Source organism: Xenopus laevis, chromosome 2L (assembly GCF_017654675.1).
Source record: "Xenopus laevis strain J_2021 chromosome 2L, Xenopus_laevis_v10.1, whole genome shotgun sequence".
Lineage (NCBI taxonomy): Eukaryota > Metazoa > Chordata > Amphibia > Anura > Pipidae > Xenopus > Xenopus laevis.
Genome location: NC_054373.1, coordinates 48,376,192 through 48,400,504, shown reverse-complemented (window position 1 = coordinate 48,400,504; position 24,313 = coordinate 48,376,192). Strand labels below are relative to the sequence as shown.

Below are 24,313 nucleotides of genomic sequence, written 5' to 3'. Positions count from 1 at the left end.
CAGCATTCAGTGTGCTACTGGAATTTCTTCTATGTATCTACATGACCCGCAAGGCAGGAGTGGGTCTTCTGGTATAGCACCTGGTACCGCAAAGGGTACATGATCAGGGGTGGAAGCACTCCATCATATTGTTGTGCAGTGGAGATCTGTGGAGCATGGGAATGTGTGAGTTGCCAATGTTGCTATGTGAGCATAGTGCATGTCTTTACCAATTAGATACAAGACTGGGAACTGCTATCACGATACAATCTGATAAATGCAATTATTTGTACCTTCTGTCCTAACCAACCCTTTAAAAAGGAATGCCATTACCGTTCTATTCCAATATGTGCACCTTACTATGTTAAGCTTCATACAATGGTACCCAGGGAGCGTAATCAGTACTCATCATCACTGGCAACCTGAGGCACAAAAAAATTATGGGCTTCTCATAGCACTTCATACTGTCATCAATAACAAGTAATCCACTGCAATTCTTGGTGTATTTATTACCCTTAGTCACTAGTGCCAATCCCATAGTCCATGTACAGAAGCATTACAGTGATCACTTGGGTAAAGTGGTCAGACAATGGAATTCATCTGTGTGAGTCTGTACACATGATTCCTGCAATCTCACTGAACATAATCTGTACAAGAGGTGACAATATTTCATCAAGCAGAGCAATAAAGAAAAATAACACCTCCACTTCCACCAATGAGCAATTCCGTTTGCGATGCTGTAACAAGCGGAATCCAGACGGAGAATATTGCTCTTTCTGGGAAGGGAATTGCTGCCGGGAACATGACTGACAGAAGCTTAGACGAGTGCACGCTCTTATTTTCCACTATTTCCTATTTGCATAATGTGTTTACACTGCAGGCTTTATCCGACAATGGAGCTATTTATTAAACTGCAGTTCTGGCTGTACCAAACAAATAACAACATAACACATTGATTTGGTGCCACTTAGCATGTTTTATGTATATTGTCTCCACATCAGGGTTTATTTTTGCATTTGTGCAGTAACTTGCAGAGTATAGCACCAGAATTGCAAAAGCATTAGAGTGGTTAGCTGAAAATGTAGGAAGGAATTTAGTGTATGGCTATTGTGTTTCCCAACTAGCTGCACAGTCAATACATGAAAGGAGTGTACGTAACACAGTGAAACATTTTTAATAATACAACAAAAGTGTCACAGTGCCGCATGCACACTAATGACTGGCCTCCTGCTGCAACAAAAAATCTCAAACTACTCACTACTACACGCAACTGCATCTATACAGGGAACCATGCCTTCCAAAACAAAACTGGGTTTGAATGACTACTTGGAAATCAATTTCATATTTAGAAACTAGGATCATCATCATCATCATTTATTTATATATCGCCGACAAGATACGCAGTGCTTTACCTTATTATAACAAACAGGGAATAAATGGTGGATAACAAACAAGGGTTACAGAGGATTAGAGGTTCCTACAAATTATAGTTTACAAACTAAAGGTTAGGGTACAATTGAGACATTAAGGGGCAAATTCACTAAGATTCGTAGTTGCGCCAGGCGTAACTTCGCCGCACATTGCCAGGCGTAGTTTCGCCAGTGCTCCGCAAATTCACTAAAATCCGAAGTTGCGCTCAGGGGTAGCGTAAGGTTGTGAAGTTGCGCTAGCGTTGATTTGCGAAGCGAAGTTACGCTAGCGATGGTTAATTTGCATACGGCGCCAAATTCAAATTTCAATGGAGGAATATGTAGCAGCACTACAAATGCCTGGGGAACCTTCAAAACATCAAATAAAATTTGTATTTTCCCCTACACATGTGCCCACTGTATAGTTAAGTTACCTTGAGTTAGGAAATGTAGGGGGGAAGGAGGGGAGCCCCAAAATTTTTTTCGATCTTTTTCAGCCTATCACCCATTATAGAGAAAAAACTCCAGCGTTTTTTGTGACTTAGAAAAAATGTGAACTTTTTTTGAAGCAATCCCTATCTACTCTATTGCGCTTCGCCTGGTCTGAGGTGGCGAAGGAAGTCTAGCGTAAAAGGTAGCGTTCAGTACAATCCGCGTGTTAGTGAATTTGCGTAGTTACGTCCGTTGCGCAAATTCGCCAGGCGTAAGGGTGTGAAGTAACACTAGCAAAGTTACGCCAGCGTTCGTTAGTGAATTTGCGAAGTAACGAAAATGCCCAACGCTAGAGAATTGGCGCTAGCGTTAGGCGCTTAGGCGCTTAGTGAATTTGCCCCTAAGATTTTTGATACAGCAATGATTGATTAATTAAAGTACATTGAATAAGATTCTTTAAACAGGTGGGTCTTTTAGGAGCGATTGAAAATTTTGAAAGCAGGAGAAAGTCTGACAGCTCGAGGCAGAGAGTTCCAGAGAAAAGCAGAAGCCAGAGAGAAGCCTCGTAGATGTGAATGGGCAGAAGTGATGAGAGGAGAAGCGAGGTGAAGGTCAGAAGCAGAGCAAAGGTTGCGTGAAAGAGTGTATTTGGAGATCAGAGATGAAATATAGGGAGGGGCTTCATTGTTAAGGGCCTTGAATGTGAGTGTTAGTAATTTGAATTTGATTCTAGAGGAAATTGGGAGCCAATGAAGGGACATACATATGGGAGCAGCTGATGTTGAGTGGTGAGATAAATGAATGAGTCTAACAGCCGCATTAAGAACAGATTGGAGATGTGAAAGGTGACTTGTTGGAATAGCTGCGAGGAGCAGGTTGCAGTAAGCAAGGCGGGAGATGATAAGAGAGTGAATAAGTGTTTTGGATATCATGCAATGTGCAGCTGTTCGGATGCTACTAAAGCGGATGCGTGCTAGAACCTAATAGCCACCAGCACAGGTTCCAGCTCAGTGGGTAGGAAAATGCTGGTAGTTCCCATTAACTTGAGTAGTAATAGCCTAGACCAGTGGTCCCCAACCAGTAGCTCGCGAGCAACATGTTGCTCTCCAACCCCTTGGATGTTGCTCTCAGGGTCCTCAAAGCAGGTGCTTATTTTTGAATTTCAAGCTTGAAAGCAAGTTTTAATTGCATAAAAACTAAGTATAGTGCCATGTAGAGACCCTTGTTGGCTGCCTGTCAACATAGGGGCTACCGAATAGCCAATCACAGCCCTTATTTGGCACCCTAAGGGACTTTTTCATGTTTGTGTTGCTCCCCAACTCTTTTTACATTTGAATGTGGCTCACAGGTAAAAAAGGTTGGGGACCACTGGCCTAGACCTTGCCCATGCATGCATGGTAATGAGCATCTCCAATTGCACCCAAGAGCACTGGCATGCTCCAGGTGATTACTATACAAGGACTCAAGAGCTCGCTGCGGAGCGCTGATCGGAATAATCCAGGAGACGGTATAATATCAATCTGGCTTTATTTCAACCCTTAAAATTACATGGAACGGAGGGGTTCCAACAATATTGTTGTCATTGAATTATTACAGTTCTTAAATCTCAATAACATTATTATAGTGACACAAGAAGCAAAATAATACAGAACACAACAAATGTAACATATGGTAAGGCAGTAAAATAAAATAACAGGCTTAATTAAGAGATGACAAACCAAACTGAACTGACACTATTTGAATTACCAAAGTAATTAAATGTATCTGATGTTTGATATAAGAAACAGGAGGCTTGGGAATATAACTGACAATTAATATTATTTCCTCTCATAACATACTCTATGCGTCACTGATTTTCTGGAGAGTTTGGGGATATGTCTTTTATGATCAGATTCATCTGAATAACTTTCTTGCTGTCATTTTTTTACTTTCTTCTTTATTTCAAAAAATTTTTTTGTCAATACAACTATGTAACAAGTGTTTTCCTCACTCTTTAGAAGATGATCACTGTGGAAATGCAGCAACGTAATTATATGTTGAGAAGCCAAATTTCCTTGTAGTGCACTGGAATCCCATATCCTATGGCACACAAGGGTGACTTTGACGAGTGTATTTACCAGTGTGACTATGAAGATTTTCATTCATCCAGTTCATGGTATATCTAGTATAGGTCAATCTAAAAACAACTGGACTTTCTGAGTAATCAATGAAGACGTTTCACTACTCATCCGAGCAGCTTCTTCAGTTCAACTGACTGGTGTGGGAAGATCTCGGCATATAAACTCTTCCACTAATCCAATCACAATGGCACATTGTAACTCTTCAAAGAGGTGATATCTGAAGAAATTCACAGAGGTGTAGATTCTGCGTAGTTACTGTGATAGGATTATCCAATGTGTCATGCAACTCCTAGATACAGGTGTTACTTGTGAGAGTTGCATGGATGGATGTGTGAAGTGTTCTGAAACCGCCGGGGTACAGATGTTAGAACAGCATTGTATGTAGCAGACAGGTGGTGTCTTTAAAGCAAGAGGTGGCTGTGATTGCCATTAAGAGACCATGGCTCTTGGAGTTTGTGAGGCCAGTTAGTAGAAGGCTACAGCTCTCTTGGTAAGATAGGATGTGGACATTCTTAACTTTGTTTAGGCAACAAGGGCAAGTATGGCTCTACATTACTGAGATGTAGTGATTTATTATACGTATATAATGGATATTAATGACTTCAAAAAAAACAAAGAAGCAAACTTAGCAAAGCAGGACCCCTGAACAACATACTGTACACATTAGAAGTAACAGAAGCTGGTTTAATTAGACTGCCACATTCATACACATTAACAGTGTGATCACAAGGGCAAGCTGCCAAGAACGTAATACTATGCTGGATATCTCACTTCAATGGAATCTGAGAATAAAGTGTAGAGGAAATACGTGCATCACAGTATCAAAATGTGTAGCAGCAGAGCAAAGAACTATGAGACACCTGATTCTTAGGTTGAATTGTTTGGAACAGAAAAAGTGCGGCTGCAACTTGAATTCTGATGCTGAACCAGAACCAGCTCTTGTGAGTGTATAAGCGAAGATGGTTGGCTGAGAATAAGTATTACATTATGTGTTATCACTTCAAATGTTTTTTATGCCCAACATTAACACAATGCACCTTTTGGGATAGTGCATCGGGGAGCCCTTAAGGATCATTGTGCCCAACACTGCCCACTCTTAGAGGGTCTACACCCCACACCTCTGCCATCACGCACCACTACACAAATTCACTTGCCCTGTGCCCCTGCAAGTTCCACCAGCACAATCACTTAATATGAATGGGGGGAGACTGCAGGTGGATGGTTATTCTCTGTGTAGGACATGTGTGGGCTTTATGTGAAGCAGGCAGGGGTCCACCGGTTGTTACTGAGCTCGCTTTCTCTGATGGTTCTACTCATCTGATAGTTCTGCTATAGTAATATAGGGGGTGACTTATTGGTCTAAGGTTTGCAAATCATCCAAATAATCGTGACAGTTCTAAGGCTTTATTTATATCTGGTCAGCCGGGTCCCTTCCCATCACCAATCAGCACAATCATTGAAGGGATCCCTACCCCTCTCCATCAGCTCTGCCATTGGATTTCACTGTGTGTCCAGCAGCAGGATGCAGGTCTGAAACTAGGGGTGCTAGGCACTCTTCTGCCTACCCCTTTTTCAACTTTTTAATGCCAGGTGCTGATGAGCTTAAAGCGAGTTGCTCGATTGCTTGTCACCGCCCTGCGCTTGCCACCCCCCACACCGCCCCACTCGTCAAAATCAAACCCCAATCTGCGCAGCCTTGCCCCACTCACTGTGGTGGAGGTGGGGAGACTGAAGTATGGTTTAGGGCAGTGATCCCCAAACAGTAGCTCGTGAGCAACATGTTGCTCCCCAACCCATTGGATGTTGCTCCCAGTGACTTCAAAGCAGTGACTTCAAAGTGCTTACGGTATTTTTGAATTCCTGGCTTGGAGGAAACTTTTGGTTGCATAAAAAACAATTGTATTGCCAAATATGCTTTCTATAGGCTGCCAGTTCACATAGGGGCTACCAAATAGCCAATAACAGCCCTATGTTGACATACTCAAGAACTATTTTCATGCTTGTGTTGCTCCTCAACCCTTCTTACATTTGATTGTGGCTCACGGATGAAAATGGTTGGGGATCCCTGGTTTAGGGATAATATATAATAATATAATAAATGCATGCTGCAGGGCTGCTCTGACTGTATTTAAATGCAATTGTTATCAGTGCAACCTATCTAGCTGTATTTTTAAAATGTGTCCCTGAATTTTCAAGTTGTCTTTTAACCCTATGGTGGGGTTGCCTTGAGCGCTACCTGCAGTTGGCCTGGCACTGATGGGTTTTTATTCTATATAGGCACTGACGACTGTCCCTCCAAAAGCTGCCACACTAGATACAGGACCTTGGGTGCATATATATTCAATACAGCCATCTTTCTAGCAAAGTCAGCTAGCAGGGCTGCTCCAGTTGTTCATCTGTTAAATGCAGTATGTTGTAATCAGAGCCAGTCCGGGCCTGCACTTCATGCACCCGAGATGTCTGGTAATCTCATGCCATTAAGGATATAATGATCCACTCTAAGAATTATGTCAAGTTACCATTTAGTATGACGAGGCAAACAATCCACTGATATGTAGTTGCCATCTCTACATGTACAGTACAAGTATGTGTAGTTATTTCTATAAAAAATATTCAGACTTTTGTGGCCTAACAGTGCAATGGTATTATTAGACTCTATGTATAGTTAATTAGAAAAAAGGTCTTTTCAACTTAAGGCTTTAATGGATTTAATTTGAAAGGCATTAGGTCAGACCTAAGCTAAGCCCCTCAGAGTTGTATATCAGTGTTTTAAAAAATCGTACAAAGGAATTTCTTTGAACCACCCTCTAAATTCCAGAAGAATTTCCCATTTCATTTGCACTCAGTGCCAGCCATTTCTTGAACATTTTGTGCTCTCTTACTTTAGGGGCATTTCCTGTAGGTGATTTCCAGTTTACCTAGGAAAATGATACATTGTTTTTGTTAGGAGAACCTGAGCTTTCTAAATCTGTCAATGAATGTTTGTGTATTTCGACTTCTGGAGCAAGATTTAGAGTTCTAAATACCAAGGAAAAATAAACAATTGATATTTTTCATGATATAGTGATTTATACCAGAAAAAATTATGCACAAAAATTCAACTGTTTTGGAAAGCCTCATCTCTCTTGACTATGCCAATACTAGATATGTATCGATTTTTGACTTCTATAAAAACTCCCAGCAATAAATTACAGAATTTTTAAAGCACTACAACAGAATATGGTATACTATAGATTTCAAAGCCAAAAATCCTGGAACATTAGGTTGACCCCAGGAATCCATATATGTTTGAAAAGTACACATTCAGCTGAATCCAAAAAGGGTAACCATATACTCCTAACATCAAAGTTATTCTGAACGTTGGCATTTTTATAAAAATGCATGAGAATTCTGGAAAATCACCTCAAAAGTTTCACTTTGCAAGTTTGTATCTTCCACAAGTCATAAGGTACCAAAAAATGTGAATATACCAGAACAGTTTCATGTCCATTGTGTATGGAATTACCAAAGCATCTGGCGCTTAGAGACCCCAAAATGAAGTTAATGCATATAAATTGTCCCAGAGGTCACTTTGGCTACTGAAAAATCAACATATTTACTGTTTTGGGGGGAAAAACATAAAAAACATATGCTGAGCCGCAAACCCATATATTTTTTGAAATATACATTCAGATAAATCCAAAATGAGTAACCATGTCTTTATACTACAAACTACTGAGTTGTAATGCTTTCCAAAAATTGGTTTTGATGTACCTGAAAATTGCCTCAAAGCTTACAGTTTCTAGCATGTTATCACCCACATAGCGTTAGGTACCATGAAAAAACATCCTAAATAAGAATTCTGGGGGTCCACTGAACAGTTTGATACCCATTGTGCATAGGATTACCAAAGTATCTGGCATCTACAGACCCCAAAATGAAGTTAGAGCATACAATTTGCCCCAGAGGTCACTTCAGTGAAAAATCAACACATATACTGCATTTTTTGGGGGGTTAAAACACACAGAAATACGTTGACCCCCCCCCCAATCCATATATTTTTGGAAAGTACATATTCAGACAAATCCAAAATAGGTAACCATGTATTTCTACTCCAAACTACTGAGTCGCAATGCGTTCCCAAAACTGGTTTTGATAATGTACCTGAAAATTGCCTCAAAGCTACCAGTTTCTAGCATCTTATTTTCCACATAGCATAAGGTACAAATAAAAAACATCCTAAATATGAATTCCAGGGGTCCACTGATCAATTTGATGCCCATTGTGGATAGGTTTACCTCAGTACCTGGTTCTTAAGTTAGTGCATACAAATTGCCCCGGAGGTCACTTCAGCTACTCAAAAATCAACACATTTAAGCATTTTATGGGGTGGGGGTAAATTTTTTTTACAGTTTTGTTGAAATGCTGGAAAATCACCTCAAAGCTTCCAGTTTCCAGCATGTAATCTCCCACATAGCATAAGATATAAAGAAAAAAACATCCTAATTATGAGGGCCAGGGGTCCATTGTGCATAGTATTACCAAAGTATCTGGAGTTTAGACACCCCAAAATGAAGTTAGTGCATACACATTTCATAGCATATATTTCCTAAATAAGCATGCCAGAGCTCTACTGAACACGTTGATGCCCAATATGCATAGATTTGCCAAACTATGTGGAATATAGAGACCTCCAAATGAAAATAGCGCATATAAATTTTCACATCTGACACTCTGGCTACAGCAAAATAAGAACCTGGTATGTGTATTTTGTGTCATAAGACCCCCCTAACAGTAGGGAACCCTAGAAAATCATATATTTTCCAAAATTACAGATTCTGATGAATCGAAAATGAGTCAATACTTCTTTCTACATCAAACTACCAAACTGCAAGGCCATGCCAAACATAGGTTTTTATGAAATTTCTGAAACTTGTCACAAAGCTTGTATTTTACCCCATTATCTACCCCAGGTCTTGTAAGGTACCACTAAATTAATGCTTTTTTTTCTGGCATAGTGTAATCAGCAGTCAGAATCACAGTCTGATTATTTTGGGTTGGTCAAATAATTTTTACAGACAGAAACAAGCGAACAAGGTGCAATAAAATGGCTAAAAATGCACCAGAATCACCAAAACTGTAATACGATATTCACAATGGCAATAAAACATTTTTTGTCAGGCAAAAAAAAAACACACAATGCAAATTTGCCCAGTGTTAATAAATGAAACACAGTCAGATTGATCACTGCTGGATTTCAACTATAACAGGCAGGGGTTTGGTGGCATAGAATTAACTTTCTAAAGTGACAAACAGGTTGAGTATTAAAGAGCTTTCAGCTCTATTCTTCCTTATTAATTTTTGTGCTGTGTGTACCTCATTCATTCTAGATTGCAATCATTTGTTATGACAATATCCCTCAATTTATAATGCACTATACTTCTGCGTGTGGCGCTAGGAAATATTATATGCGCCACACAACACTATCATTACCCAGGGGCTCATGCATCATTTTGCACAGACACAAGAATCAGTCTGCATGACATTCTCAGAGTACAGAGTTGAATCTGCCTTGTAGACAGACATCATCAGTGTGTCTGGGGATGCACAGGTTACAAATGCCTGTTTGAAACAGAGCACCCGGGGTTCAATATAAACATTTTCTGTGCAAGGCTGGATTCCAAACCTGTTCAAATAAACATCTGTTATTTGCCATAATACCTTAGAGTAGGGCCTCCTATAATAACATTCTGCAACATCTGTGCAAATTAACACGTACAGTATATCAACAATTCTGTGCTTGCCATCATTGTGCTGTATACATTATATGAAATACCCAAAGGGTCACAGCATGATGGTTGTGCCCTGTACTTCAGTGCAAAAGGCTGGTGCAGGCGAACTGTATACCATATCAAACCAATAAGGTCAGTGTTTTATTTAAGGGTTGCAAATATTACAGTGCTGGCCAACAGGTGGCACAGTGTTTAACTAGAAGCAATACAAGTTCCACAGGTGACCATACTGGCGAGGGAGTTCCAAAATGGTTCTGTGTTCTGTAGAGGGACTAAATCTGCATGTATGTATTTTTGATTGTGTCTTGTCTTTGTCTGTATTATAGTGCAATAAGTAGGGTTGGGCATGGCTGCCTGTGGCTGTCAAGGGAACTCACCAAATGCACGAGGCCCTCTGTATTTATTCTGTCAGGGAGGTTTTATTGTGTGTATATCACTCCCCATAAATGTCTTTTTTCAGACAGTCTCTCAATTGATTAGCAGGTCTGCCTATTGATTTGCAGTTCTATTCTTGTTTGCCATCAGTCCTGCTTTTAAACTCAGTAAATCTCTCTCTCAATAGCCTTCAACATACACACTCTTGTACAGTCCATATAGTGCACTATGGGGCAAATTTACCTACCATCGAAGTTGCGCCAGCGTTGGCTTCGCCGCACTTCGCCAGGCCGCCGCTAATTCACTAATATCTGAAGTTGCGCTCAGGGAGGTGAAAGGTAGCGAAGTTGTGCTAGCTTTACTTCGTCAAGCAAAGTGAAGTAGTGGTGCCTAATTTGCGTAAAGTACAATGGACGTATATGTAGCAGCAAATACATTACACTACACAAGCCTGGGAAAGCTTCATAAAATAAAATAGAGTTGTTATTTTGCCCTACACATGTGCCCACTGTATAGTTTAGGTGCCATATGTTAGGAAATGTAGGGGGGAAGGAGGGTGCCCCCCAAAAAAATGTATGATCTTTTTCAGCCTATCACCCTTAAAAAGTAAAAAAAACTTTTTTTAAGCAAGTCCTATCTACTCTAGTCTTAGGTGGCGAAGGCAAGTCTGGCGCAAGAGGTAAAGTTCAGTAAAATGCGTAAGTTAGTGAATTAGCGTAGTTACGTCTGTTTGCCATAGCGCAACTTCGCCTGGCGTAAGGGTGAGAAGTAGCGCTAGAGTAGGTCCACTTCGCTAGTGAATTTACACCAGCACCCGTTAGTAAATCGGCCAATTTTGGTGCTTTAGTGAATTTGCCCCTATATCTTTGTTCCAGCTAGGCTAGCCATATAACTATTTGCTTCTTTTTAAATGTATCTATTATACTTTGGGTTCCCTCTTATTATGCTGGCTACTTTGTTGAGTAGAGCTGAGCTGCTCCTGAAAATTCACTATTCAACCGCTAAAGGCTGCTTGTGGCCACTATTACATAATTATTGGATGTTGTATTTAGGCCACATATGCCCTTAAGATCACAGTTCTCAGAGTCATGCAACTAAACTGGTTAAAAGGATGGAAGATTTATATTATGAAGGTCAAAGGTGTGGTTCTTCTGTTTTCCCATAAAGAGGATCACCACACCCCTTTAAGCTAGAGGAACAGAACTCTCATTTGAAGCATGTATAGTATAGCTTGTGTACGTTATTTAAAGCATTTCTGACATTGCAAAACATGTTCAGAGAATGGAGTCTTCATTATCATTTACATTTCTCACAGGCAGAAGTGCAAGAACATTAAGGGGTGTTGCACAGATTAAAAGGGTACCCAGAAACAGATTCTACACCCCTGATACTTCTATATTTATATTACTGGCACTTAAAGGGTTAACCTGCTTTCTCTAGACATTTTCTTCCTGTCAGTCATATAATGAAGAATCCCCATTTCAATGCATACTTTTCTTTTTGTATCCTAATGCACAGATGTTCCAATAACAAGAGAAGATCTGTATGCATGGCTGATTCAACTCAAGGTTAAAGAAACTGTTAAAAGCAATGATAATAAGAGATGTTGAAAAAGTGAGCATTTTATCATTGCAGGACACACAGTAAGAACACCAGAAATGTTATCTTTGAAGATGAGAAGGAGAATAAAGTAGTTTGTCTCAAATTTTAATTGGAAGCAAGAAATAATTTTAGTGGTGGTACAAATTAAATTCCGTACAACAATCTACATGTTGGGAAAAGCACAGTTTGAAAAAACTTTTTGCAGTAATAGGTCATGGGGCAACATTACATACTAAACTAGTAATCTGCTAAATTGCTGGTCAAACTCATGTAGCAGTAGAACCATCCATTATAAAACAATGAAATTACTGCTACATTGGGACTGGCAGCACCCAAGCTCTGGACTCTGACTTGGCAATGTGGGGTAAGATGCTGAAAGTTACTCCCTCCATGCCTACACTTTAAATTCGACAGTCTATGTTTTTGCCAAATGAGATGCAAGAATATTAAAGGGACACTGTCATGGGAAAACATGTTTTCCCATGTGCTGCTCCAGCAGAATTGTGCACTGAAATCCACTTCTCAAAAGAGCAAACAGATTTTTTAATATTCAATTTTGAAATCTGACATGGGGCTAGACATATTGTCAGTTTCCCAGCTGCCCCCAGTCATGTGACTTGTGCTCTGATAAACTTTAGTCACTCTTTACTGCTGTACTGCAAGTTGGAGTGATATCACCCCCTCCCTTTCCTGGCGAGGCATTTTCAGGCGACTGTTGAAAAGCGCATCGCCTCGTGTGGTTAGCACAGGCGTTTTTACATAGGCGCCCATACAAAACTGTCGCCTGCGCCGGTCGCGGCGACTGTCGCGGCGCTTTGTCGCCGCGACCGCAAACGCGTCGCTATCTCCCCGTGTGGACTAGCCCTAAGTAGGAGAAATAACAGCCTGCCTGTAGTTCCATCCTAAAGTCCAGGCACAAGTCACATGACTGGGGCAGCTGGGAAACTGACAATGCCATGTCTAGCCCCATGTCAGATTTCAAAATTGAATATAAAAAAATCTGTTTGTTTTTTTAAGAATTGGATTTCTGCTGGAGCAGCCCTATTAACTGATTTGTTTTGAAAAAAACATGTTTTCCCATGACAGTATCCCTTTAAGAAACCCTGCCAAGGCCACATAGAATTGACACAGAAGCGATGGAAAAGACCTCTCTTAAGGTGGCCATAGACTCAAAGATCCGCTCGTTTGGCGACATCGCAAAACGAGTGGATTTTTCCCCGATATGCCACTAACGGCATGGCTATATCAGGGGTAATTCGAACGTTCGGCCGTATGGCCGAACAATCGAATTACGATACGCCAAGGGGCTCGGACGGGTCGGTCGGTTAAAAATCCAACCTTCCCAATCGATATCGTGGCCAGATATCGATCGGGAAGACCCATCGGAAGCCCCCATACACAGACAGATAAGCTGTCAAATTGGTCCAAACGACCGATATCGGCAGCTTTATCTGCCCGTGTATGGCCAACTTTAGGCCACTGGGGTTCATTTATCAAGGCTGAGCAAATTTGCACACAGCATTTGCAACCAATCAGTGATTAGATTTTTTCAGCAAGCTATACATAGAGTAACAAAAGCAAAAACCAACCATTTCATATATCCCCTGTATGCAAACATTCTAATCATAAGCATTGGAATAGGGTGTTGGGGGGGGGGTACCATGGCCTCCCCAGAATTTTGACCCCTATAACCGATATTTATTGCTTGTTGTCTGGACCCAGTAGAAGTTATTTTATTTTTATAAGTCATTTCTGTACAAATCTAATGGTTACTAGACAACTTCAGCTTTGTTTGAAGTGTTTTTTTTCTTTACAGTTATATCCCAATTCCTTGTGGAGCAGCAACTTGACAGATACTCACCTGCCTTCCACTTGTTGCTGCAGATCTTGCACTTTCTTGCATATATCTGCAGCTGTTGCACAGGTTTTGGCCACTTTCATGAACAACGCTGCCACTTTATCACTTCTTAGGAAGCCAGCCGCTCTCCTCTTCAGAAGGTGCAGAAGACATGCCTCTACCACACCTGTGAGTGAACGATAAAATTATATATTATACGTAGCTATCTTTTATTTATTTAATTAACTGTAACCAGGGGTCATGGCTGAAGTTGGCTGGAATATCTAGTGGCACAAAAATGAAACATCTGGTTTACTGATATTCCAATAGCAGAAAATGGTATTATTATTTCGAATTTCCTCATTATCAATACTAGAAGAACGACGCACACAATAACAATCTAAATTTTCAAAACTTACTACAGGCATGGTAGTGTATTTATCAAAGAGTGAAGTTAGAGCTCCCACAGTCCGCTAGAGTGAAATACCGCCACTCTCCATTCATTTCTATGGGCTTTTTAAAAGTGTATTTATCAATGGCTGAAAGTTCACCCTTTGATAAATACACCTTTCAAAATCCCATAGAAATGAATGGAGAGAGGCGGTATTTAACGCTAGTGGACTGTGGCGATCTCTAACTTCACTCTTTGATAAATATACCCCATGGTATCTATTATCTTGAATTCTTTTGACCAGGGGTTTACTGGATAATGTGGAGCACCATGTCGTAAGGGAAATAAAAATACATTAAAAAAATGTGATTAGTACTGTTATATTATTACAGAGAATAAGGAAATCAGTCAAAAAATAAGAATTGTTTGCATTAATAGGATTCTATAGGCAGTGGCATTCCTATTTTTTTAAGCTTTCTGGATAATAGGTTTCTAGATACATATGAAGTAGTAATTGCTCACGCACACCTGTCTGTGTAGATAATTCCAATTTCCTTGGTGCACAGTGATAGAGGTAACCGGCAACCTCAAATCTGATACTAAGAAAAGGCACACTGGCACACAAGCTGTGAATGCAGGTGAACACCTTGCAAAGTTTTATTACCGGAAGTGCAACGTTTCGGGGCAAGCCCCTTTGTCTTGCTTGTGTGCCAGTGTGCCTTTTCTTAGTTCTAGATACATATGCACAGGTAGTAGATGAAAGCTAGGACATATACTTTGTATGACATAGGAAGCACTTTGCATTAGCACAAGGGTCTCAGGTAGGACTAAGCTGCTGATTAATGAATATGTGCTCGTGTGCAACATCAATAAGTCTTACAGCAGCAACCGAGAATCATCACATGAACGGGTTTACTTGATTCTTAATATCTCATATAAAGATAAAGATATTTGAATACAGCATATGAATATGATGTATATTAATTCTTTACTTACTTAAACATTTATCTTTTTCATTTAACGCAATGTTAAAAAGGTATGGACTGGTATTTAATAGTATTCTTAATCATGATATGTACACATTGACTATGAAAAAGTCTAGTAGTATAAAACCAAGATAAAAATCTGAGGATAATGTTTGTGTTAGCTTTTATGTGAAGATTTAACAGCAATTATTGGAGTGCATATTTAGCAGCGAGAAGAAAAGATCAAAGGAAGGTATCACTGAGCAAACAATCTCTTATCAGTGCACATATTTACAAGAAAAACAGAAAGAGATAATAGTGCATTTATCCTTAAAGGGATCCTGTCATCAGAAAACATGTTTTTTTCAAAATACATCAGTTAATAGTGCTATTCCAGCAGACTTCTGCACTGAAATCCATTTCTCAAAAGAGCAAACAGATTTTTTTATATTCAATTTTGAAATCTGACATGGGGCTAGACTTAGGGGCCGATTCACCAAGGCTCGAATATCGAGGGTTAATTAACCCTCGATATTCGACTGGGAATTAAAATCCTTCGGCTTCGAATATCGAAGTCGATGGATTTTAGCGCAAATAGTTCGATCGTATGATCAAAGGATTATTCCTTTGATCGAACGATTAAATCCTTCGATTCGAACGATTCGAAGGATTTAAATCCAACGATTGAAGGAATATCCTTCGATCAAAAAAACTTAGGAAAGCCTATGGGGACCTTCCCCATAGGCTAACATTGGGTTCGGTAGCTTTTAGATGGCGAACTAGGGGGTCGAAGTTTTTTCTTAAAGAGACAGTACTTCGACTATCAAATGGTCGAATAGTCGAACGATTTTTAGTTCGAATCCTTTGATTCGAAGTCGTAGTCGAAGGTCGAAGTAGCCCATTCGATGGTCGAAGTAGCCCAAAAAACACTTCAAAAGTCGACGTTTTTTTCTTCGAATCCTTCACTCGAAGTTAGTGAATCGGCCCCATATTTTCAGTTTCCCAGCAGCCCCCAGTCAAGTGACTTGTGCCTGCACTTAAGAAGAGAAATGCTTTCTGACAGGCTGCTGTTTTTCCTTCTCAATGTAACTGAATGTGTCTCAGTGGGACATGGGTTTTTACTAATGAGTGTTGTTCTTAGATCTACCAGGCAGCTGTTATCTTGTGTTAGGGAGCTGTTATCTGGTTACCTTTCCATTGTTCTTTTGTTTGGCTGCTGGGGGGGAAGGGAGGGGGTTGATATCACTCCAACTTTGCAGTACAGCAGTAAAGAGTGATTGAAGCTTATCGAGCACAAGTCACATGACTTGGGGCAGCTGGGAAATAGACAATATGTCTAGCCCCATGTCAGATTTCAAAATTGAATATAAAAAAATCTGTTTGCTCTTTTGAGAAATGGATTTCAGTGCAGAATTCTGCTGGAGCAGCACTATTAACTGATTCATTTTGAAAAAATGTACACTCAAAGTTTTGTTGGAATTTTGTGACTGCAACTGCAAAGCAACATATTCAGAACACGGACAAATGTGTGAAATGGTTTTGTTTACTGGGGCAAGAACGATTTCCTGAGCATTCATACTGCCAAGATGTTGTAATGCTGAAAGCATTAACAAATGCAGGTGAATAAACTCTAAAGGGCCTATTAAAAAAGCATTAAAGTGGGGAAAAACGTTAGGCATGGCTGCCATTGTTTCCAAGTTTGCTTATATATAAAAGTCTAACTTCATAAGAAAGGTTTTATTCCCATAACTGTAACATCTGTTTTCTTAGTTTTCCCTGTTTTCAAGAACTTCCTCTATGACATTACTTTGCCAGCTCAGGCTTGGCAGCACCCCATGATTTCCTAAAGAAGGATGGAGAAGTTTTGTTTGGCAAAGTGAGAAACCATGAATATTATTTACTGTCTGGCTATAATATGGTTCTTACTGATGAAATATTTGCAACAATGGAATTCCAGTAACATTTTAGTGGTCAACAGGATTATTATTATTACTGCAACAACTGCTTCATCATCACTCTGAGACTGGCAAATTTTATAAACAGGAAAATGTGCATCAATGTAAATATTAACATTTTAACAATTTATAATACACAAAAGCCATGAATATCGTGTAAATGATATCCTTATAAACGGTGAGTAGTAATGTAATTTTGGTCACATGACTCACTAAAACTTGTGTATTATAATAAAGTACCCCTTGTTGGAAAATGTGAGGATATTAGAAGTAACTTCAGAGTTCCATGACCTTCGACCTTGTGCTTTATATGGTCATGGAACTCCTCGGTGACTTATAATATCCTTATATTTTAGAATAGGTGGAACTGTATTCACTATATAAATAGGGCCCTGGGTGTTTGCTCACTTGGCACACATGCACAGATGTGTCTGAAACACACTACGGGGCCGATTCACTAACTTCGAGTGAAGGATTCGAAGGTAAAAAACTTCGAATTTCGAAGTTTTTTTTGGGCTACTTCGACCATCGAATGGGCTACTTCGACCTTCGAATCGAAGGATTCGAAGTAAAAATCATTCGACTATTCGACCATTCGATAGTCGAAGTACTGTCTCTTTAAAAAAAACTTCGACCCCCTAGTTCGCCATCTAAAAGCTACCTATCTTCTCAAAATAATAAACTCCCAAATAACACTGAGAAGATAAGAGTTATCCTTTACAACTTGTAATTAAGCTTGAGTTTTTTTTCTGTGATTGCAATTTTTTTCTTGTTCACTGGCATATAAAACTTGCATCAGAAAAATTAAATTGCATAAAAAAATCTCAAACACAAAGAAAATAGCACTGTTTCATCCACTTGTAACATATTCAGCTCTTGAAAACCGTGAACAATAAAATAGCTTAAATGTAGAAGTGAACCTACTGAATCCCGCCACGATTTACTTTTTTGCCACGATTTTCTTGAATCATGGAAAAAATTAAGAAACAAAAGACAAGAAGGACTGAGTGGTAATGAGTATAAATAGATTTGTCAATTTTAATAAGATTTACAATTTGATTTTATTAACAAAAATGCAGCGTTTCAATCTATTCACCTGGAAAGAAAGTGTTGCAGAAATCTTTAGCTCACCTCTTGGGGCCATATTTACTTATGTACGAATTTTCTCTTTGAAAGGCTCCGCCATACTTCATGCAACTACGTCAGACGTTATTTCATGGCCAATATGCGTATTCATCAAAATACATCAAAACGCTGGCGTACTTTCAACAGTGTGAAAATTTCTTAGCGAATTTTCTCTGGAATTTCTTTCTTTCTAGCGAAGCTTTGTTAACTTACGCTTACATCAATTTAAATTCAGTGGGTATATAAAGGCCATATATATTTATTAGTGATGTGGGTGAAATAGCTGAAAGTGTCCAAGGAAGCAAAATAAAGACAATAAAGATCCTCCATTGTCCTAGGCCATGAGCCCACCGTAAACAAATGTGGCATGAGCTTCAAATGTTTAAAAAAAAGTGTAAATAACATATGTTTAACAGTTACAACTTGTAAACATAATCCCGCTTTAAATATGAAAAAACACCAGCGTTTTGTCTTTTTTGGAATACAGGATAAGATGTCACTGACATAATAATGCTGAGGCAGCAGCTTCATTTTATTAATTCGCCAGGCATAACCTAGTTAAATAGACTTTGGTGAAAAGGGTAAAGAATAGAAACTTTCACGCTTAGATAAATTAGTGGATTAACAATCGTTTATCTGGTGAAACAACGCAAAACGTCTCCAGCGCTGAGGATTTCTGTAGCAAAGTGTGTTACTCACCTTTTAGAACATTAGAGATATCCCTGCAAATTGACATTTTGGTGAATTTAGCTAAAACAACACCCTTCGCAAGTAAATCTGCCCCTTGGTCTCTGTCTGCTAACCATTTCCTGCGCTAATCATTGATCCTGTTGTCTGGTGCGATTTAGCCAATAAGATCAGGCGTATGCAAATAAAGGAGGCACTGCCGAGATCTCTCACAGCCAGGGGGTCAGTGCTGCTTTGTCAGAGAGTGTGGGGCTAAAGTATATTACCTTTCCAGGTAGGTATACTAAAATGCATTTTTTTGAAAATGAAACCAAATTGCAAATACTGTTTAAATGAGAAAATCTATTTTACAAATATGAGCATCTTCTTTAGTGAAAAATCAGTTGTTCACTGTGGAACTGACTGTGAGGATAGTGCGGGCGCTGCACTTGCAAATGTACGTTTGCCTTTAGAGATAGTGATGATAAATCATTTATAAATATAGGTGTTAAATAGCATCATGCACCTAAGTATAGCATCTTAGGAAACACCAAACACTGGAAAGGATGTCAGGAGCAACTGGACCCAATTTACAATAAAGCCCACACGCAGTGTGAATTTTAGCGATACAAATACAATTGCACTGTCTCTTTGCAACTGCAATGACACCATAATTCTAGGGGGAAAATGCTGCACGGTGAGAAAAACATGGACTAGTAATTGCACTTTGCACAATTTGAATGTACATGTGCCTCAGCTCAGACCTTTGGTTTGTTTTTTACTAATTATTGATTGATTGCTGTGGGAAACTGCACTACTTACTTCTGAGCACCAATGTTACCGAATAAGCCCAATAACATTTGGATGAAATATGTAGGCAGTGGAATAAAGCGAAACGTTTATTAAATCCTTAATCGTTTGTAAAAGTTAATAAGACAATTTCTGCAATTAAAATGAATTTTAGTACCAAGGCCACACTGACCTTATCTCCAATATAGAGGAATAAAATGTAGGTTGTTGAATCCCCTCCTTTTTCTAGTAATATGAATCCTGTTCAAGATATTGTGGTTATATTTCACTTTCTCTGGCACAAGCAATGTTCATTTGTCTCTATTGATTGTAATTTCCCTGGAGTTGATTTAATACCCAGTATAATCATTACGGTGTTAATATTTCAATACTGGCCACAAATTGTGTTGTATCAGTTCCAATGAAGAATATTTTGCTTAGTATTTTGCATAGTGTCTGAAACTAAGAACCCTGTCTTTTTTGCTTGTCAGCGTGTGAGTTGCCACCGCATCCTCCTTTATTGAACCAAAAGTGACAGGTATGAAATTACCGAGGCAGCAAATCTTAAAAACAAATTAAATGTATTGAAAGGTATATTACATTGCATTAAGTAAAACATGTCAAAGGACGCATGGCTTGATAAGACCTGTAATATATGATACCACTAGTTTGCCTAATTTTAGAGGAACTGCAGAATGTCTACACAGACAAACCCCTATACACAATGAACAGTGGAGCTGAGTAGGGCCCAAAGTGCATTACCTGTACACCCTTTAGTCTACTACTGAAATTAAATTAATTATTTCCCCAGTGTCATAATTATACAGTCATTGGGAGCCATTTAAAGACTCTTCACCCAATGCCAATGCAGGGTCTGACTGGGCCCCTGCCCCAGAAACACCATCTCCTGCGCCGCTGCCTTTGGTATGCATGCACCAGGGTGGGTGAGAGTTTGGAGGTTGGGAGGGGGCCCCCAGAACTGCCAGGAGGACCCTTCATTTTGCAGCCTTGTTGGGCACCCAATGTTCCTTTCCGACCCTGAATGGCTGCCACTGTTAGGTGGGAAATAATATAAGGGGCTGCTTGTGTTTTCATTTATTTCCAGCAATGAGGCAGATAGGAAAGAGAATCTATTGCAAAAGAAAAGCAGAAGAATCCATGGACACTACTCATTATACAGGTATCGGATCCCTTATCAGGAAACCCGATATCCAGAATGCTCCGAATTACAGAATGGCTGTCTCCCATAGACTCCATTATATCCAAATAATCCAAATTTTTTAAAATGATTTCCTTTTTCTCTCTTGTAATAATAAATAGTAGCTTCTACTTTATACCAACTAAGATATCATTAATCCTTATTGGAAGCAAAACCAGCCTATTGAGTTAATTTCATGTTTAAATGAATTTCTAGTAGACTTCAGGAATGAAGACCCAAATTACAGAAAGATCCGTTATCCGGAAAACCCTAGGTCCCGAGCATTCTGGATAACAGGTCCCATACCTGTACAGGGTTGGCAGGTAGAGTTTCTCAGGAAGAATTTATAGAGTGTAAATGAAAGCGCAAGAGCCAATAAATTACCCAAACAACCATATAATATGGTCTGTGAATAGCATTGGCATAGAGAGATATGGCATATAGCCGTCCAGCTGTGCTGTCCTCTGCATTCTGTCTATGTGTATCTACTGTATTGATCTGTTTTCTCACCCAGCTTTTACTATGAATACTAGCAATAATCCAACAAACACAATGTAACAAACAGAACATGCCTCAGAGAGAGCCATTTAACTGAACTGTTCTATGTCTATGTATAAATTCTTTCCCATAGACTTTAGTGAAATGGCAGCTAGCGGGCGAATTGCTTGATAAACAGCATCAGGTTCTATGGTGTGCCCTTGGTGTATCAGTGATAAAAGGGTGAGAAGATAGTGAGAAAGAGATGAGTATGAAGCAGTAAAGGTAGGTGGGTGTACCTTCTATGTCTTTTATTCTAACATAAAATGTAAATTTGGACTTATATATATTAATACAAGCTGGCATATTGCTTGTGATGCCTTCAATATGTATCTGCGTGTCTTGCCTGGGAAATCAGGACCGTCCTGCAACACTTAACTACTGTAATATTGAAATAGTACAAAAAGCAATCACAGTAAACTAGTCCCACTAGTTGTGACTCCACAAAACCATACCAGCAGCACAGGAAAGTTTTCTACTTTCTTAATCTGTTTCGGATGACACCGATGAAATCTAGTCATCATCAGTGTAACCTCCTTTTTGAGATGTTTTTTCATTGCATAAATCAACCCTATTTAACTGTGGCAACCTCTATAGGAGTGTTCAGTTTGTGCCAGCCCGTGATTGAAAAACAGAGAATGCCTACAACCTCCCCTTAAGCTGAAAGTCTGGAAGATGAGCACCCGGACCCCTGATTACCTTGGTGAGTTAACGCTTGTTATCACTTTTGATAAATACTGGATGTCTATATATCAACCCAAGAATTCTTTAGATTTCCATTTTGATTAGATTATCCATTTTGGGTTTCTATACCATATGTTGAGTAACCCTGAATTTAAGTACAAGGTCCGTGCCATGGACAGTCCTGGTATCAGCATCATACACTCAGCACTATCTAGATGTTCTACCCTGAACGGAACACATAGAACACTCAGTTGGCAGCTTCCCCTTCCAGCTGGGAAATGAAAATAATCTTTGCAAAGCACCACACAAGGCCTGTGACATTCCTGGAACAGCAATGTAAGCTGCCTCAGCACTTACCACATCAGAAACATAATTGCTTGTAGACTGGGTGCAGTAACATGAGTGCTCTAAACCCCAATAGCCATGTATTTGACTTTCAGCAGAATGCTCCATAAGAAAGGCAAGCCCTGCAATATAGAATCTGGGGTAAAGCCAATAAAACTTTTACATACTCTTTTTCAGATGTTTAATAAAAAAACCGTGAATCATATCGAAATACACCAGAATGTCTGTAGTGATCACATTGCACAATGTATACTAGTCTGGCACTGAAAAGCACACTATCCCCAATGAATCTTTTTCTCATTGAGACTAATCGCTGCATGATGACAGATGCATTTTCTAGGAGAGGAAGTTTAGTAACACATTTACTAAGGTTGTGCTAAAGTTGGTCATTTGTGCTAATAGGGATAATACCTACCCCTCTATAACCCCTAACCTCATCTGTCCAACAACCTTATTCTTAGAATTACCTTGGTCGAGAGAAGCTGTGCGTATTATAAATGTCTGCAGATATTATCATATAGAAAAGCCAAAGTTCATTTGCCTAATTTAGAGTTTATTTACGAGAGCTTTATATTAGCAGCTCTAAGGTTTCCTCTTGAATGTTTCTCTAGCGACTAAGACACGAACATCATTGATTCGGAAACCGAAGAACCTGCTTAGAGTAACATATCAGGTCGCTGTTAATAAGGATGGCTCCTAAGAGGAAACCATTCATCATCTTAAAACAAGTCCCTCAGCTTGGTGCATGCTCTCCATAAACCTTTGGTATTAGCTTGTCTGTGTCTAAAAATCAATATAAACTGATGGTTATTTCAGCTGTCAAACCACCTAGAACACTAGGATTGCTTTGTTGTCAAGGGGCATTACAATTATTTCACATCTGAGATATAGTTGCTTACCTGGGGGTGACAGCTTGAGTCAAGTAATAATGACCCTTTCATAGTAAGGGAGAAACATCAAGCACAATCTAATATGAATTATTATCTGGATTCACTGGATTTGTGCTAAAATATTCACCCTCCATGGTTCTTCTTGATGCATATTTAAGGAATAATGTTACAGGTTCAATATTATTAGTTAAACTAAAACTTTAGTCTAAATTGCAGATATTCATATAGCGTAAAGTAGCTTTTACAAGATAGACGATTAAATAATGTTTCCTTATGTAACAAACTCTGATCTATTATTATCTGCTTGTACAAGTATAGGATTCATTATCCGCAAACCTGTTATCCAGAAATTTACAAATTACGGGAAGGCCATCTCCCATAGATTATATTAATCAAGTAATTAAAAATGTTTTAAATGATTTCCTTGTACTTGACAGTACCTTGTTCTTGATAAAAATTAAGATATAATTAATATTTTTTGAGGATAAGGGTGCTGGGTTTGTTTAAACTTTTTTAATGTTTCTTAGCAGATTTATATGGCTTATAAAGATCCAAATAGTTCTAGCATGTTGGCATAGCAGATCTTATTCAAATAACCTTCGGGGTAGGATGTTGTGCATTAAACCCCTGGAAGAGAAAAATCTGAATCACAACCTTTCAGAACATGTACATCCAACCCAAAGCACTCCAGATAGAATTAAACTATAAATCCCACTACATTTTAATTGGCTGTCCTTGTGTAATTTCTATCTTAGCATTAGATCTACACTGAACTGCTTTTTTATGCAGTGAGATGGGTGAGATCAGAGATGCTCAACAGCCAGTGTTTTCATATACAAATCCCATCATTATCAACTAATTACTAGATGGTGGAAATGGTCGTTAATCGAGCACAGGCTCTGTGTGCTTAGTTATCGACTGTAAAATTCTTGTTCTTCCTATAGTTATGCACCTTTTAATAAAATGGCAAAAAAATTATCTTTTCCCAAACCCTTTAGTATATAGAAGCAGAAGATTTATATTTGGTAAATATGAGTAGAATAAGAGCTGCAACAAGAAAGGCAATGATTTGATTCCAAAGGACCTTTGACAATGTGTTGTCTTGCATATTTCTTACAGATTTCTATACGCGTCAACTCTCTGCAAATATGAGGTTTTTAAAGCTTCTTAAGAAATATATGGACAAGTGGTCTTTGACTAGGAAACAGATAATTCAATATATGCTTTTTCTCCCATTAAATCT

The 24,313-nt window shown here is 39.0% G+C and overlaps 1 protein-coding gene across 2 annotated transcripts in view; it reads right to left on the bottom strand.

The window, feature by feature from the left end:
* The window catches only part of LOC108708040 (small G protein signaling modulator 2), a 182,540-nt gene that overhangs the window by 53,650 nt on the left and 104,577 nt on the right, over positions 1-24,313 (bottom strand). For both annotated transcript variants that reach the window (XM_018246316.2, XM_041581838.1), the window contains exon 3: positions 13,550-13,712. In XM_018246316.2, coding sequence (XP_018101805.1) covers positions 13,550-13,712 — 163 coding nt within the window. The remainder of the gene's footprint in view (positions 1-13,549; positions 13,713-24,313) is intronic.